Source organism: Dreissena polymorpha, chromosome 4 (genome assembly GCF_020536995.1).
Source record: "Dreissena polymorpha isolate Duluth1 chromosome 4, UMN_Dpol_1.0, whole genome shotgun sequence".
Lineage (NCBI taxonomy): Eukaryota > Metazoa > Mollusca > Bivalvia > Myida > Dreissenidae > Dreissena > Dreissena polymorpha.
Genome location: NC_068358.1, coordinates 138,664,014 through 138,681,198, shown reverse-complemented (window position 1 = coordinate 138,681,198; position 17,185 = coordinate 138,664,014). Strand labels below are relative to the sequence as shown.

Below are 17,185 nucleotides of genomic sequence, written 5' to 3'. Positions count from 1 at the left end.
GTTTCAGCTTAATGTATACAAATTTCTTGGATCATCCAAAATAGTTTGTTAGTTTTTGCAAAGGTTTACCTTTATTTTCAAACCAAAACGTTTAAGGTCATGGTCAAACAGATGTTCAAGTGGGGATACATGTGTTACAAACATCTCTTGTTTGCAAATATTTCACTGCCACTTTCTCTGGTCTATATTGCAGGTCTAGTAGAGAGTAACAATGAAGACCCTACCTCCGTCACGGCTCCGTCCTCTATGTGCAAGATGCCACGCCCCTCTCTGGCCAAGGTCATTCTTTCCCAGGAGACCGACTACGGCAAACAGATAGCACTCTCCAATGTACTACAGTCGTTACAGATCATGTATGCCAGGTACAGATGATTTGTTTTATTATTGTTGGCTTAGAAACTCATCGAAAGTTCTTTTATAAATAGTCGTGTTGTGTTGTTGGTATAGTCATTTTCTGAGTAGAGCAACATTTGTTCATACATCATAATATAATTCCTACATGCATGTGCCAAAAATGAAACTCTTTAACTTAACGTTATTTTTAATTTTGTTTTTACAGTTAATTTATTTGTTTTAAAAAATCATATAAATTTGTATACACAATTATTGTTAATAAGGACATTGAGACAAACAAAACTCTATGTGTGTGGTCAGCAAATAATCCAAGCAAATTTAGAAGAGGGAAATGCTAAATATATCTGACAAAATGTGGTATAGATTTCACTCAAATACTTGTAGTTCATTTGTTTTATGTACCTGTATTTAACGGTGACATGCAGTAGTCAATAGACAAGCATGCTTTTGAAATTGATAATATGAAACGCAGATGATCATTTGGAATCATTCAGACAGTGTCTTAAAATGCCACAAAATTCCATTAATTTTCGTTCTTTAGAGATACCGTGTCAGGCACCAATTATAATTTATTTCAAATTGTATTAGATATGTTCAGATATGTTTGCTTAAGAATAAAAAATGTACAGATATGTTATGTTTGGTTAATGAGTGACAATTAAGAGAATTAACCCCAGTAAAACAAAGTAAAGCACGTGATTAACAAAATTACCAGCCTTTAAAGAAAGGATTTTGTAACCTGTGTATGGACATAAACTTAAGTGTAGCTGGAGTTTTGACTGCCATTTCTAGAGACGCAGTGGTGAGCCTCTTACAGAAGGAGATGGCAGTTCAGCACACCTCCACCTCCCAGAGCATGTCCACGTCCCAGGGTCAGCCTGCACACAGTGCCATGCCCCTCCCCGCCCTCGAGGGGTCCATGGTTGCCTCCACCTCCACTCTGCCCCCCGAGGGACCCCTAGGGGCCGTAGTGGACCACACAGACATCAACCTGGCCATACTGGAGGCTTCAAACGAGGTACAAAATGTATTTGATGTGCACTCTGGGAAAATGGGGTTTCATACATGTGCATTAAGTGTCACCCCAGCTTAGGCCGGGCATCATGCTAAATTCTGTGATTATAAAAGCTTTTTTAGCTCACCTGATTGCTCCTTCCTCATTTGTTCGTAAACACTCTAGAGTCCACATTTATTGTCCGATCTTCATGAAATTTGGTCAGAAGATTTGTCCCAATGATATCTCGATTGAGTTCGAAACTGGGTAATGCTGGTTCAAAAACTTATATTCTTATATTTATATAGTAAAAAAAGCTTGTGAACACTCTAGAAGTCACATTATTTGCCCAATCATCATGAAACTTGGTGTTAAAAGATTGGTTTTATTTATATCTCAGATGAGTTGGCAAATGGTCCTGATCGGTAAAAAAACATGGCCGCCAGGGGGGTGGGGCAGTTTTCCTTATGTGATTAGAGAGAAACATTGTGATCGAACACTATAGAAGTCACATTTTTTGCCTTATCATCGTGAAACTTAGTCAATACATTGGTTTTATTGATTTCTCGGACAATTTGAAAAATGGCGCAGATCGGTAACACACTTTTTATCCCCTGCCATAGGCGGAGGGATATTGTTTTGGTGTTGTCCGTCTGTCCGTCCTTCCGTCCGGCACTTTTGTGTCCGGAGCCATATCTTGAAAGTGCTTTGGCGGATTTTATTGAAACTTGGTATGTGTATGTATATGGATAAGAGGATGATGAATGTCAAATGGCATTGTACACCTTTGGATAATAACGGAGTAATGGCCCTTTGTATCTTGAAATAAATGCTTTTTGTGTGTGTCTGGAGCCATATCTTGGAAGATCTTTGACGGATTTCATTGGAACTTGGTATGAGTATATAAATGGATAAGAGGATGATGCACGTTGGCGTTGTCCATCCGTCCAGAAAACTTTTGTGTCCAGAAGTATATTGGCGGGGGATATCAATTCAAAGAATTTGCTTGTTAGCTCACCTGATAGCTCAGGTGAGGTTTTAGGATTGGTCTTTGTTCGCCGTCCGTCCGTCCACATTTGGTTTGTAAACACATTTGCATTCACATTTCTCAAGCATTCTTTATCAAAGTTGCTGAAAGATCTCAGTCAATTTTGATAATGAGCAAAATCACATAATAAATGCCATAATTATTGCCCTTAGATTGTCCAAATTTTCATTATATTATTCGAAATCCTTGTAAACACTCTAGAGGTCACAATTTTGTTTCAGATTTTATGAATCTTGGTCATATTTATTTTTGTAAGCAAAGTTTGATGTTTGGTTAGGGGTTCAACTTAAAATATAAGTAACCAGGTCAAATCTTACAAAAATGAAAACACTCCATGCGCAGAGTTTTGGTTCAATAACGATGAAACTTGACCAGGATGTTTGTCTGGACAATATCTAGGTAAAGTTTGACATTTGGTAAAGATTGAATGAACTGACTCCTCTCAGGTGAGCGAACTAGGGCCATCTTGGCCCTCTTGTTTTTTAGAGTTTTGAATTCCACTCTACCTTGAGTTTGAGTTGGAATGTTTGTATGTTCTTTAAGCTTAGATTTGATTGATTGTGAGCTGACCTACATTCTGAATAGTTAGCTGAGGGGTTACTCAAATCTCATCCCATTTGAGCAGAAAGAAGAGAATGATCTTGTTACTTGGCAATAGTTATTTGATATATACAGGTTTTTTTTTCCACTTTTTGGGAAGATAGCCCATGACTTTGGAATTGGGAATTTTATCGGCTTTTTTCATGAAATTGGGAAAATAAATTTATTAGCCTTTTTTTCCACATGAAAGTCCACTTATTAGGGACATACTTAATTTGATATAACTTTTTATAATCATTCAAATTAAAAGAACAAAATCATAAAATACTTTGTTAGATGTAATTGAATTAAAATAGAGATAAATACGCATGAGACACTTCTTTCTAAAAAAAAAGATCAATTTTTTTTCTTTGGAAATTGGGAATTTTTTGCCATATTTTGGGAAAAAAGTATACTTTTTGGGATTGGGAACATAGCCGAATTTCGGCTATAAAATCGGGCCAAAAAAAAACCCTGATATAATTTGGGTTAAGCAGGCATGCAGGCTGGCAATGTCAGCAGGTGTTTTTGGTCCATAGTTCTAATTTGCATTATTAATTCTGTATGACATGGATAAAGCAAACTTGCATTGGTTCATTTGGTTCAATAAAGATGAACTTGACCAGGATGTTTGTCTGGACAATATCTAGGTAAAGTTTGACATTTGGTAAAGATTGAATGAACTGACTCCTCTCAGGTGAGCGAACTAGGGCCATAGGCCCTCTTGTTTTTTAGAGTTTTGAATTCCACTCTACCTTGAGTTTGAGTTGGAATGTTTGTATGTTCTTTAAGCTTAGATTTGATTGATTGTGAGCTGACCTACATTCTGAATAGTTAGCTGAGGGATTACTCAAATCTCATCCCATTTGCGCAGAAAGAAGAGAATGATCTTGTTACTTGGCCATAGTTATTTGATATATTATATATTGGGTTAAGCAGGCATGCAGGCTGGCAATGTCAGCAGGTGTTTTTGGTCCATAGTTCTAATTTGCATTATTAATTCTGTATGACCTATGGATAAAGCAAACTTGCATTGATGCCTAGCTTGGAATTGTATACAAAGTCAAGGTCACTGTTAATTTGGGATGGAGATAGTGCATTTACCTTTGTGTGAAGGTATCTAACATGAAAATCTAGCTTAGGATTGCTCTTAGGACCAGCTTGGTCAAGGTCACTTATATCAAACAGATAGCAACAGTTGGCTTTTGGTCAGTAACATTGGTAACCTATTTTTATGTCATAAAACTTACCTGCTATCACTTAGCTACACCTTTTCAAGGTGGGTTATCTCATCCAGAAATTATTCAAGCGCTGGGAACCGTCCACCTCCGTAAAAAAGTAGATAAGTAGGTCTGGTTAAACATAGTTTAACGCAACCCAACCGAAAATCAATACCCACAATTCATCTTCCTTTTCTGGACCGCCATGCATGCACGCCATGTTTCGTGTGTGAAATGAAATGAATTTTCGTTCGTTTCTGCATGGTTGTTCGGGTTATTTGAGGGATAAATTGATTTATTTATATTTCTCTTTCATTCAGAAGTTATTTCTTGTATAAATTGTTGAAACTATAATTGTTTTCAGCTTTGCCGGGTTTTTTGTATGTGCTCATGAACTTGACCGCGTGCATTTTGTGATCTTCATCAATAGGCCATGGAGAATATTTGTGCAGTGTAAATAATTTGTGTTTACTGTATTTTTCATCAAATCTGTTTTAAAAACACTGTCTATTCTCTTGTAGGTTTTTTTCTTTTTCTTCTGTTTCAGAAAATTAGAAATGAATTTACAGATGAGAGGTTCGTGTGGACATGTGAAGGCAAGGTGGGATTCCCACAGGACTTGCCTGGCATGTACACATTGTACATTTTAGAGAATGTACTGTTTGTGGTTCTTGGGATGATGACACTTGGCAAAGAGCGAATCGTCGAAGAACTTTCTTGAGCCGTAAACGTACCAATGAACCTCCGGCAGAGGATAAATATCCGGTGACTTTGCAGACCAGTGATGAAAATTTGCAGCATCAGTCACCGGGTAACGGGCATGATGGCGACCGTACTGCTCTTATTAAGTTAAACAGTCGGTCAACATCAGACCATATGGCGTCTCCCGTATGCCGGTCTTTGCCCGAGGGCATTGGTCAGGGATATCGACCAATGTCTTACCATATGGCAGCCACCATACTTTGGTCATTATCTGGTGACAAGACTGGTCATGATATGACCGGTATGTCACCGGGGACCAGTCCGGTCACCGGTCCATAACACTGGGGACTGGCCATGGAACTGGGGACCGGTCCCCGGTCATGGTACGGGTCACCAGGGACCGGTCCATGGCACCGGGGACTGGTCTAGTAATCAGTCATTGACCGGTCACCAGTCAAGAGTCACCGGTCAACAATCAGAAATAGATGTCATTCATCATCATTAGACTATTCTTCCTCACCCTACTCTTCTTTGTCGAATGATTTTTCATCATCAACCAGTACCAACAATAGGGGTAGACATCGGACATGCTCTCCTTTATCAAGCAGTACTCATTCCTAGCGTAGATATGATCCTTACCGATCATCTCGATGGTCACGGAGACATTACTCTAGGAGACGTCATTCCCGCTGCAGCCGATCTATTTCTCGGCATCACAGGGATAAAGAACGTCGACAACCTTTACGTAGGCATAGTCGTTCCGACTATTCTTATGGTTCACAGTACTTTCCTTTTTCGGATGGTAAGGTTTCCATACCAATTGTACCAGTTTCAGTTTACAGTTTGACCTGAACACATGTCGCAGTGACTGGTCCCAAATTTCAGAATTTGACTTCTGGTGTTCATCTCACCACTACGTCTACTTTGTCTGCACCACAGGTATTGGCTACGTTACCTAGTCATATAATCACCTCCTGCTACCCCGTCAAACCCGGACACATTATGGGTTCAAGATTCTTTCGGACAATTTGTACCTGTCAATACTGATGATGTAGCGTCGACTTCCGGTTTAAATTATCAGTGTGTTGATGTTGTGGATGGTAATTCTTCTGTACCAGATAATCACAATCTGGTGCAAGATAATCTTCCTGTTATTCCCTCTTCCATTCCCGCTCATTCCATGCACACCGCTGGTGTTGTAAAGAGTGAGGCTGAATCAGATGCAGAGTCTAACAATGAGGCTTGTCAATATTTGGCATCTATTAATCAGATGTATGAACTTATGTTCAATAATCTTTGTGAAGAGTATGGTCCACGACCTGCTGAGCTGTCTACAAATTCGACTATCTCTGTCACAGAACATTTAGTTCGTACATTTGATCCCAACAGGGTTAGTAAGGCGAGGTCTCGTCTTGGCCCAAGCCTCGCTATTAGTGCTACTGCTTTGTCTTTTTTTCAATCATTGGAATCGGCTAATAAAGCTATTCACCAAAACGAGGTGAACTGTGGAAAGTTCCTAAGAATCTGTCTGATCCTAAACCTCATGAAGGTAGTAGAAGCTACAAGCCTCCTGTACCAGATCCAGCTTCCGGCTTGCACTTTTCCAAACTACCGGTTCAGGATCCTGACATAAACAAGCTTTTACTAACTAAGCCCAGTGCTTCAAATCCTGTTTCTATTCCTTACTAAATGTTGGAACATTGACAATGTAGGGAGCGCAGATCACTAGGTCTTACTAACCAATTAGACCTCATGATAGCGACAATTTTGCAGTTGGTTTGTGATTGGTCGGACTCTGTTCCTGAAGAACTTCGTGATTTATTAATTCATCTATCACGAATGACATTGACCCTTTCACATAATTCTGCTTCTTCAATGTCTGAGATGCTAAGGATTCCTAGAGATCTTATCCTTTCATCTTTACCTAAAGATTTTTTATTAGAACCAGGTATGAATCCTCTCAGAACGGCACCTCTCTCATCAGGATTTCATTTTGGTGGAAGGATACAAGACGCAATCACAACAGACAAGGATGATCAACTTCATGCTTCTTTAGCTAGAAACAATTCTGGACAACGTCAAGGGTCCTTTAAGCATCCAGCTTCTAGGCAACCGGCTGTTCCAGCAGCTAAGAGGAACAACCTTTTCTCTGAAAGGTCTTCATTAAATCCACGGTCGGTTCCTAATAGACCATCTTCAATTAACAGACCTTCCTTTTCTCAGAGGTCTTCTGTTAAGAATTCCAGGAAAAAGAGCAAACACCAGCCGGATAAGAGGAATTCCAAACCTCCTGTTGGCAGGGACTGACCTCCTTCTTACCAGCCCTAGGGGCCAACCCTTTCTACTGCCATCTCCTCCGATGCGGGAAATACAAGTCAGGGCCAGACTTCTACATTTTTCAAATCGATGGCTTCAAATTACTTTGGAGGCTTGGGTTCATTCTCTTGTTACAAAAGGCCTGACTTTTTAATTTGAAAACAGACCTCCACTTTCTCGCGTCCCCATAGAACTGGTATCTCCGCATCCACATATTCCAGAGTCCATTCTCGGTCTCTTGGAAAAAAAGGCAGTAGAAAGGGTTTATAGACCCTTATTCTCCAGGAATTTACAGTTGTCTTTTTCTTGTTCAAAAGTAAAATGGTCCCTGGAGACTAGTAATAGATTTAAAAGTCTTCAACACGTATCTACTCAAACCAACTTTCAAGATGGAGACTCCTTCCTTCATACGGAATTGTATCAAACCCCTGCACTGGGGGTGTTGTTAGATCTGGAAGATGCATATTTCCATGTTCCTATACATCCCAACTATCAGAAGTACCTGCGCTTCGCCTTTCAAGGCCAGGTATACCAGTTCCAGGCGATGCCATGTGGATTGGCAACAGCTCCACTAGTCTTTATTAAGCTTATGGCCGCGGTCGGGGCACATCTCCGCTTCACGGAATTCTTCTTCTTCAATATTTCGATGACTGTCTCTTACACCAGCTCGATCGTCATTTGCTTTTGCATCACCTAGAATTCTCTTGGAAGGAACTCCTATCTTAAGGGCTTTTTCTAAATGCAGACAAATCAGACCTAATTCCTTCTCAGGATTTCACTTTCGTGGGAATGAATTTCTTAATCCACATCAATCGGGTCAGTGTCATGTCAACGTATATCAGACCTTCTGGTGAAGGTCAAATGGGTTTTGTCCCAATCTCATATTACAGCTCAAGAATTCCTCTCAGCGGTATCCTGAGCTAAGTAGCAGACTTTGTGCAGTTGGGACGTCTGTTCCTACGTCCTCTTTAGCATTACCTCTCAGCTTGTTGGAAATGGTCTCCGGACAATCTGTTATCACAGATTCCAATTCTTCCGGACATACTACCTCATCTTCAGTGGTGTCTAAACGAGGAGACTCTTGGCAAGAGTACCCCTTCTTCCTCCGCAACCATCTTTATTCCTAATGACGAAGGCGAGCAAGGAAGGGTGGGGTGCTCATCTGGAACCACTCAGTCTGATAATTTCAGGGTTGTGGTCTCATCAGGAGTCACATCTGCATATCAACAATCTAGAAATGTGAGCAGTCTTTCTAGCTGTATCTCATTTCCAGTCACATCTTTGAGACTCTTGTGTGATGGTGTCAACAGCCAACACATCAGTTGTGACTTATATCCAGGCACAGGGGGGAACACATTCTCAATCCCTGTATCTGGAAACCAGGAAATTACTTGTTCTTTGCAAGACACTCAACATTTATGTTCTAGCTAAATATATTCCAGGTCGTCTCAACACCCTGGCGGATGGTTTGTCTCGCAAACACCAGTTACTTCCATCGGAGTGGACACTTCATCAGGAAGTTACCAATCAGATCTTTCTCATGTTTGGTTATCCACTGGTCGATCTATTTGCGACCAGACACAACCACAGACTTTCTCTGTATGTGAGTCCAGTTTACGATCAAGCAGCATGGGCAATAGACGCACTTTCATTCGATTGGGACCATCTGGACGCCTACGCCTATCCCCCACCCATTTTGATTCCCCAATTATTGGCGAAAATCAGGGTGAGTTTGTGTCGCATACTGCTGATTGCCCCTTGGTGGCCCAGGAGATCTTGGTTCAACAATCTTCTCAGTTTCCTGTGCCATTATCCCAGGAAACTTCCTCACAGATCAGATCTTCTGTCTCAAAGAGGCAGACTACATGCGGATCCAGCAATGTTCCACTTACACGTCTTGTCGTTATCAGGCAATCTCTACAGAAGAAATGCTTTTCTGTCAGGGCTACAACCGTCATTGCTTCTGCAAGGAGAAAGTCCACCTGAGCAGTCTATGATGCTCGATGGAAACTCTTCTTTAATTGGTGTATTCGAGGGAAAATTGATCCCCTCAATCCCTCTGCTAGAAGCATAGCGGATTTTCTCATCTATCTTTTTGATGATAAGAAACTTTCTCTTCGCTCCATCAAAGAATATAGATCTATGATTTTGCGTACGTAAATTGGCTTTTAGTAAGTCATCACAAGTCTGTGCTGATCCATCGATTTCGGAACTGATTAGAGCTACGGAACTTATACGTCCTGTTTCTCGGACACTTGCTCCTAAATAGGATTTGGCTTGTGTTCTTTGTTCTCTTACTAAGGCTCCTTATGAGCCTCTGAATCAAGCTTCATTACAGTTCCTGACTTGGAAGACCGTTTTTCTTCTTACTATGGCTTCAGCCAAACGGAGAAATGAAATTTATGCTCTTTCTATCGAGGATGGTCTTCTTCATTTTGATTCTTCTGATGGATCTATTACGTTGTTATGTCAGCCAGGATTCCTTGCTAAAAATCAAATCCCCTCTATGGCTTCTAAACCCTTCAAAGTTCCAAGTCTTTCTAAGACTTGTGGACATGAAGATGATGATAGACTCCTTTGCCCAGTCAGGGCTTTGAAGTTCTATTCGAGGTTCTGTCAAGAGACTTTTCATTCCGTTAAAAGGGGGGGGGTGTGTCTGCTGCTTCTATTTCTCGTTGGGTAGCCTCGACTATAAAGAAGGCTTACTCTTCTCTCTCATCTAGGGATTTATCCCTTTTTAAGATCAGACAGCATGAATTAAGAGCTCTTGCGGTTTCGTGGGCGTATATTAATCATGTTCCACTTTCTGAAGTGCTTCAAGCTGCCTTTTGAAGGAATCCGACCACCTTTTCCTCTTTTTATCTTCGCTCTTTTGAGTGTCAACAGGACAATTTATATATTTTGGGTCCTCTTGTGGTTGCTCAAACAGTAGTTTCTTCTATGGCGTAAGTGTGCTGGCACCATCCAAGAATCAAATTACAATACTGTGCAAACGAAGATTATATGAGGAAATAGTTCTATTATCTATGGCTGAAAAAAACTGATTATGGGTTTTGCTGTGATGGGAAAATATAACGAACCTTCCAGCCGCAGCTACAAAATCAGCTAATAGATAGCAGGTAAGTTTTATGACATTAAAACAAATTTTCTTAAAATAAAATTCATTTTAATTACTACAGTAAAACTGCGATAACTCGAGGAAGCACGGGACCGACATCGATGCTCGAGTAATCGCAGGTTTCGAATTATCCATGGTTATATTTGTTTACACTGTCTCGGTTGATAATGCTAAATTCTGACCGCAAACGCTTTATTTACATTTAAGACGGTGCTAGAGAAAGAAAAGGCTTTGTAAAAATCGCTTAATGTTACAGTATAATAAACAAAACAATTAAGATGATCGTAAATTCATTTAATTATTTCAACATACACACAAAACATATATATATAATCAAAAATATCTCATCAATATTCACTGTACATGTAGCATAAAATTCATTATTTTAAAAAAGCACACAAGGTACGTACATGCGCATGAAAAAAACCCACTAAAAACAACATAATCACTACACACTTTGCATTTTATGTACATTAGTCAGACTTGTGTTGCGCAAAGTCAAGGATTGAAGATTGTCGCAACCCATTAGCTTCCCGGAACTGATTGCGGAAGACGTTTCGCGATAATTATCGATTGCTGGTAATTATTCAATTATCATTAAAACTGTGTAGCTTTGATCTGCTTCTCAAAGGATGACAATTTGCAGTGTTTCTCAAACTGCAACTAACTTCACACCTAATCGAGCGTCTTTTGTCTGCTTGATTGCGCTGTTTTCACAATTCGAATAATTTTAGCACCGACCAGACGAGAAAGTGTCCTCGAATAATTGCCAGTTAATTAGGTGTGAAATGCCTTTCAGGGACCGGCACACGACCTCGAGTTATCGAAAATGGCATGTTTGAGTTATCGCGGGTATTTTTATATAGACATTAAAGGAAAATGCTAGGAACTTTCTTTAATGCTCGAGTAATCCCCAGTTTTCGAGAAATCGCAAGCTCGAGTTATTGCAATTCTACTGTATATACATACCTGCTATCGGTAAGTCCCACCTCCCATCCCGCTCATTGATTAATATTTATGTATATTTATGAAAAGGAAGATGAATTGTGGGTATTGATTTCCGGTTGGAGTGCGTTGCACTATGTTTAACCTGACCTACTTATCTACTTTCGTTATGGAGGTGGGCGGTTCCCGGAGCTTCAATATTTTCTGGATGAGATAACCCACCTTGAAAAGGTGTAGCAAAAAGATAGCAGGTAAGTATTTAATAATTAAAATGAATTTTATTTTGAGAAAATTTGTTTTGTGAAGAAACTTAGGAAGTTAGCTTCCTTGGCAAAAATAGTGTTCAATCAAATAAATTTAGAATTTCGATTTTAAATATTGTTTCCTGATAATTACCTATTATGTTTTGACAACATGTACAATGTTACCCAGTGCCCCTTCTTGCTAAAGGATACTAAAACCACATAGGTACACTTTCCATATTCATTTTACATTATTTTTTTAAGAGCTGTGTATTTTGAATAAATTTGGAACTGTCAATACTCTTCCATCTTGCAACAGGCTCCTGCCACAGAAGATTTTTCCCCGTTTCCCAGCATGCATGAGCTGGCATCCAAGTCCAAGGTTGCGAGCATCATGGCAGAGACATTCACCACTCCGGAGGATGTGACCAATACACCTGAGGAAACTAGCCAGATGTCATCCACATCAGGTATGGGAAATGTGAGGGAAAAGGGGTTTAGTGCATGTGGGTTAAGCGTCATCCCAGATTAGCCAGTGACCCCTATTGATTTTTAGGTCACTAGTTTCAACTATGTGATGTTCATTATCAAATCATTTTTCCATGTCTATGATGGTGGCATATATAATTTTTAACAATGAATAACATTATTGAACATGTGTCGTGCATAACTCAAAAAGTATTGCTGCTAGCAGAATGTTTGGGAGATACAAACCTATGGACCTTTGATAATTTGTATGCCCCCCTTCGAAGAAGAGGGGGTAAATTGCTTTGCACATGTCGGTCTGTCGGTCCGTCCACCAGGTGGTTTCCGGATCATAACTCAAGAACACTTGGGCCTAGGATCATGAAACTTCATAGGTAGATTGATCATGACTCGCAGATGACCCCTATTGATTTTCAGGTCACTAGGTCAAAGGTCAAGGTCACGGTGACCCGAAATAGTAAAATGGTTTCCAGATGATAACTCAAGAACGCTTAGGCCTAGGATCATGAAACTTGATAGGTAGATTGATCATGACTCGCAGATGACCCCTATTGATTTTCAGGTCACTAGGTCAAGGTCACAGTGACCCGAAATAGTAAAATGGTTTCTGAATGATAACTCAAGAACGCTTATGCCTAGGACCATGAAACTTCGTAGGTAGATTGATAATGGCTGGCAGATGACCCCTATCAATTTTGAGGTCACTAGGACAAAGGTCAAGTTCATGGTGACCTGAAATAGTAAAATGGTTTACGGATCATAACTGAAGAACGCTTATTCCTAGGATCATGAAACTTGATAGGTAGGTTGATCATGACTCGCAGATGACCCCTATTGATTTTCAGGTCACTAGGTCAAAGGTCAAGGTCACGGTGACCCGAAATAGTAAAATGGTTTCCGGATGATAACTCAAGAACGCTTATGGCTAGGATCATGAAACTTCATAGGTACATTGATCATGACTGGCAGATGACCCCTATTGATTTTCAGGTCACTAGGTCAAAGGTTAAGGTCGCAGTGACAAAAAACATATTCACACAATGGCTGTCACTACAACGGAGAGCCCATATGGGGGGCATGCATGTTTTACAAACAGCCCTTGTTTAATGATGTAAAGCTTTGACATTACTTACTAAATATTTATTTTGTTATTGTTATGCCCCCCTTCGAAGAAGAGGGGGTATATTGCTTTGCTTATGTCGGTCTGTCGGTCGGTCCGTCCACCAGGTGGTTGTCAGACGATAACTCAAGAACGCTTGGGCCTAGGATCATGAAACTTCATAGGTACATTGATCATGACTCGCAGATGACCCCTATTGATTTTGAGGTCACTAGGTTAAAGGTCAAGGTCACGGTGACCTGAAATACTAAAATGGTTTTTGAATGATAACTCAAGAACCAGACGCCTAGGATCATGAAACTTCATGGTTAAATTGATCATGACTCGCAGATGACCCCTATTGATTTTGAGGTCACAAGGTCAAAGGTCAAGGTCACGGTGACCCGAAATAGTAAAATGGTTACCAGATAATAACTCAAGAATGCATACGCCTAGGATCATGAAACTTCATGGGTAGATTGATCATGACTCGCAGATGACCCCTATTGATTTTGAGGTCACTAGGTCAAAGGTCAAGGTCACGGTGACCCGAAATAGTAAAATGGTTTTCGGATGATAACTCAAGAACGCATATGCCTAGGATCATGAAACTTCACAGGTAGATTGATCATGACTCACAGATGACCCCTATTGATTTTGAGGTCACAAGGTCAAAGGTCAAGGTCACGGTGACCCGAAATAGTAAAATGATTTTCGGATGATAACTCAAGAACGCTTTTGCCTATGATCATGACACTTCATAGGTACATTGATCGTGACTCGCAGATGACCCCTATTGATTTTCAGGTCACTAGGTCAAAGTCAAGGTCACAGTGACAAAAAACGTATTCACACGATGGCTGCCACTACAACGGACAGCCCGTATGGGGGGCATGCATGTTTTACAAACAGCCCTTGTTTATCGTTGTCTTTGTTTCATGATTATTAACACATAACTTATATATTATGATTTAAAAATAATAATTTTAGTTTAGCGTAAAACGACTTTTTGCATGGAACCTTATTGTCAAAAATCTTTTTTTAGCTCATCTTTTTTTTGAAAAAAAAAAATGAGCTATTGTCATCACCTTGGCGTCTGCGTTGGCGTCAGCTTCCGGTTAAGTTTTGCGTTTAGGTCCACTTTTTTCAGAAAGTATCAATGCTATTGCATTCAAACTTGGTACACTTACTTACTATCATGAGGGGACTGGGCAGGCAAAGTTAAATAACTCTGGCGTGCATTTTGACAGAATTATGTGCCCTTTTTATACTTAGAAAATAGAAAATTTTGGTTAAGTTGTGTGTTTAGGTCCATTTTATTCCTTAAGTATCAAAGCTATTGCTTTCATACTTGCAACACTTACTAACTTTCATAAGGGGACTGTGCAGGCAAAGTTATGTAACTCTGACTGGCATTTTGACAGAATTATGTGCCCTTTTTATACTTAGAAAATTGAAAAGTTTTGTGTTTTGGTCCACTTTACCCCTAAAGTATCATAGATATTGCTTTCATACTTGGAACACTCGCAAACTATCATAAGGGTACAGTAAAAGGACAAGTTGCATAACTCTGGTTTTCATTTTTACGGAATTATGTGCCCTTTTTTGACTTAGTAACTTTGAATATATGGTTAAGTGTTGTGTTTCGATCCACTTTACTTCTAAAGTATCAAGGCTATTGCTTTCAAACTTCAAATACTTTCATGCTATCATGAGGTTACTGTACCTCGCAAGTTGAATTTTACCTTGACCTTTGAATGACCTTGACTCTCAAGGTCAAATTATTAAATTTTGCTAAAATTGCCATTACTTCTTTATATATGATTAGATTTGATTAATACTTTGACAAAACTATTCTTACCTGACATACCACAATAGACTCCACCCAAACCATCCCCCGTGCGCTCCCCCCCCCCCCCCCCCCCCCCGAATCTCCCCTCCTAATTTTTTATTTTTTTTTATTTTAGATCATCACACCCTCACACTATACCCACCCACCCACCCCCCAATTTTTTTATTTGAAACGGTTAAAAAGCACAAATATTTATTTTTCACACTATACACCCCTCTTCACTCCACCCCTCCCTCCATTGTGATTGAAATTGAGAGTCCCTTCACCTTCAAAAAGAAAAGGGCTGAGCGGTCTGCACCCGCCTTGCGGTGCTCTTGTTTTAATTGTAATTCAGCCCTTATATATCAATAATATATTCATCCATGTTTAAAATATGCTCTACACATCTATTATTGCTGATATTTCACATTTCAAACCCTGGCATTTCAGATCATAAACTTTTAACCTTAGGTCTGGATGAGTTTACTCGTAAACTTACCCCGGACGATGCACGCATCCTTGTCGACCTCCTGAAACTCTCGGTGGCTGGTCGAGTCGGGGTAAAAGGTCGGGAAACGTTATCAGAGGTCCTCACAAGCCTAGCCAAGCTCAACTCTGCAGTGGCAGAAATGCTTCTGGAGTTGTGTGTGACTGAGTTGGAGGACGTGGCAGCCGATCAGAACTCGGGACGCAACCTCGCAATGCCTGTCGTGCAGGAGAGTCCACATCCATACACGGATGACACATCATTGGCTGGACATGTGAAAATACCAGGTTTAGTTTAAACCTATTTATTTTAAATTGATAAAGTCAACAACCGGATTCTTATTAAGACGCTCTTGAGTCTGTTTCCTGTCTATTGAGGAGTTCAAACTGTGGGGATGGAACTCTTGACCACCAAGTTTTTTTAGAGATTTGTTTATGGTCTTAGAAATTCTTAAAAAATGTATTTCTCATTAAAGTTACACTGAGGGTCAAGGTACTTTATGAAGGCCATTAAGTTGCTCGCAATTTGATCTCATGTATTTGTTTGAGATGCAAAAATAATTTTAAAAAAAAAATCTTGAAAATGTGTGTTGTTTGTTTGAAAATAGCCTGTGGCAATTTGATCACTCTTTGACTTTTACCAAAAAAAAGAACAGCAAACTCAGACTTAAACTGAGTTGTTGTTTGCTTAAAGTTCTCCAAGATCACAGCATGAATACAATGCTTGTTGTTCTGCTTTCCAGGGGCAAAGTCTCTGAGGATTGAGTTTGATCGACGCTGTTCAACTGAGAGACGACATGACCCACTCACAATCATGGACAGATCGGGCAGGAACTTCACTATCAGATCAGGTTGACAAAATGGCAGGGGTATTATAAGGGTTTGTGGCAAAGCTGTCGTTACAAAAATGTATGCCTCACTCTGAGAGAGGGATATCGTTAAGTATGTAAAGCTTCATCCCAGATTAGCCTGTGTTGTGAATGTAACGTAACGTTATTTGCCGTGCCGCGCTTAAGTGTATTACGTCCCTGGCGTCACGCCATATTTGTTGTTGTATATATACATGTACGTCATGTTTATACATGTATTTGACTCTGAAGTAAAAGGAAGAATTTATTATTATCCCACACGATCGCGATATTGGTGCTGTGACCAAAAATATTTTGAAATACTAAAATAAACAGTTGAGTGTACATGTAATTGAAATACGAGCGACGGTTAAGAAATTGTTATTCAGAAACTGAGTGATAAACATTGGATATTCATTTCAAATCAACGTGTATACTTGTGATCAAATTAGTGTCTCTGCAATCTTATGTTTGTCACGAATGATTCAGGATTTCATAAGTAATGATACATATTCTCCTCTGATTGTTAATAATTGTCACTTATCGTGGCCCCTTGAATGTTGTTAATGTAACGTAACGTTATTTGCTGCGCCGCGCTTAAGTGTATTACGTCCCTGGCGTCACACCATATATGTTGTTGTATATATACGTCATGTTTATATTTGAATCTGAAGTTAAAGGAAGAATCTGAACACACAACGCTTTGTACATTTATTATCCCACATAATCGCGGTAGTCTGTGCAGTCCACACATGCTAATCAGGGACAACACTTTCTGCTTTTATGCATTTTAATGCCCCCGGATTGAAAGATCGGGGGTATATTGTTTTTGGCCTGTCTGTCTGTCTGTCTGTCATTCATTCATTGTGTGTGTCGCAAAACTTTAACCTTGGTTAAAGTTTTGCAATAACTTTTGC

General features: G+C 39.8%; 1 protein-coding gene across 1 annotated transcript in view; it reads left to right on the top strand.

Annotated features, from left to right (window-relative positions):
• LOC127876902 (E3 ubiquitin-protein ligase HERC2-like) overlaps positions 1-17,185 on the top strand; it is a 140,151-nt gene that overhangs the window by 69,918 nt on the left and 53,048 nt on the right. The window contains exons 42-46 of the mRNA XM_052422408.1: positions 194-362; positions 1,147-1,372; positions 11,838-11,988; positions 15,385-15,708; positions 16,164-16,271. Coding sequence (XP_052278368.1) covers positions 194-362; positions 1,147-1,372; positions 11,838-11,988; positions 15,385-15,708; positions 16,164-16,271 — 978 coding nt within the window. The remainder of the gene's footprint in view (positions 1-193; positions 363-1,146; positions 1,373-11,837; positions 11,989-15,384; positions 15,709-16,163; positions 16,272-17,185) is intronic.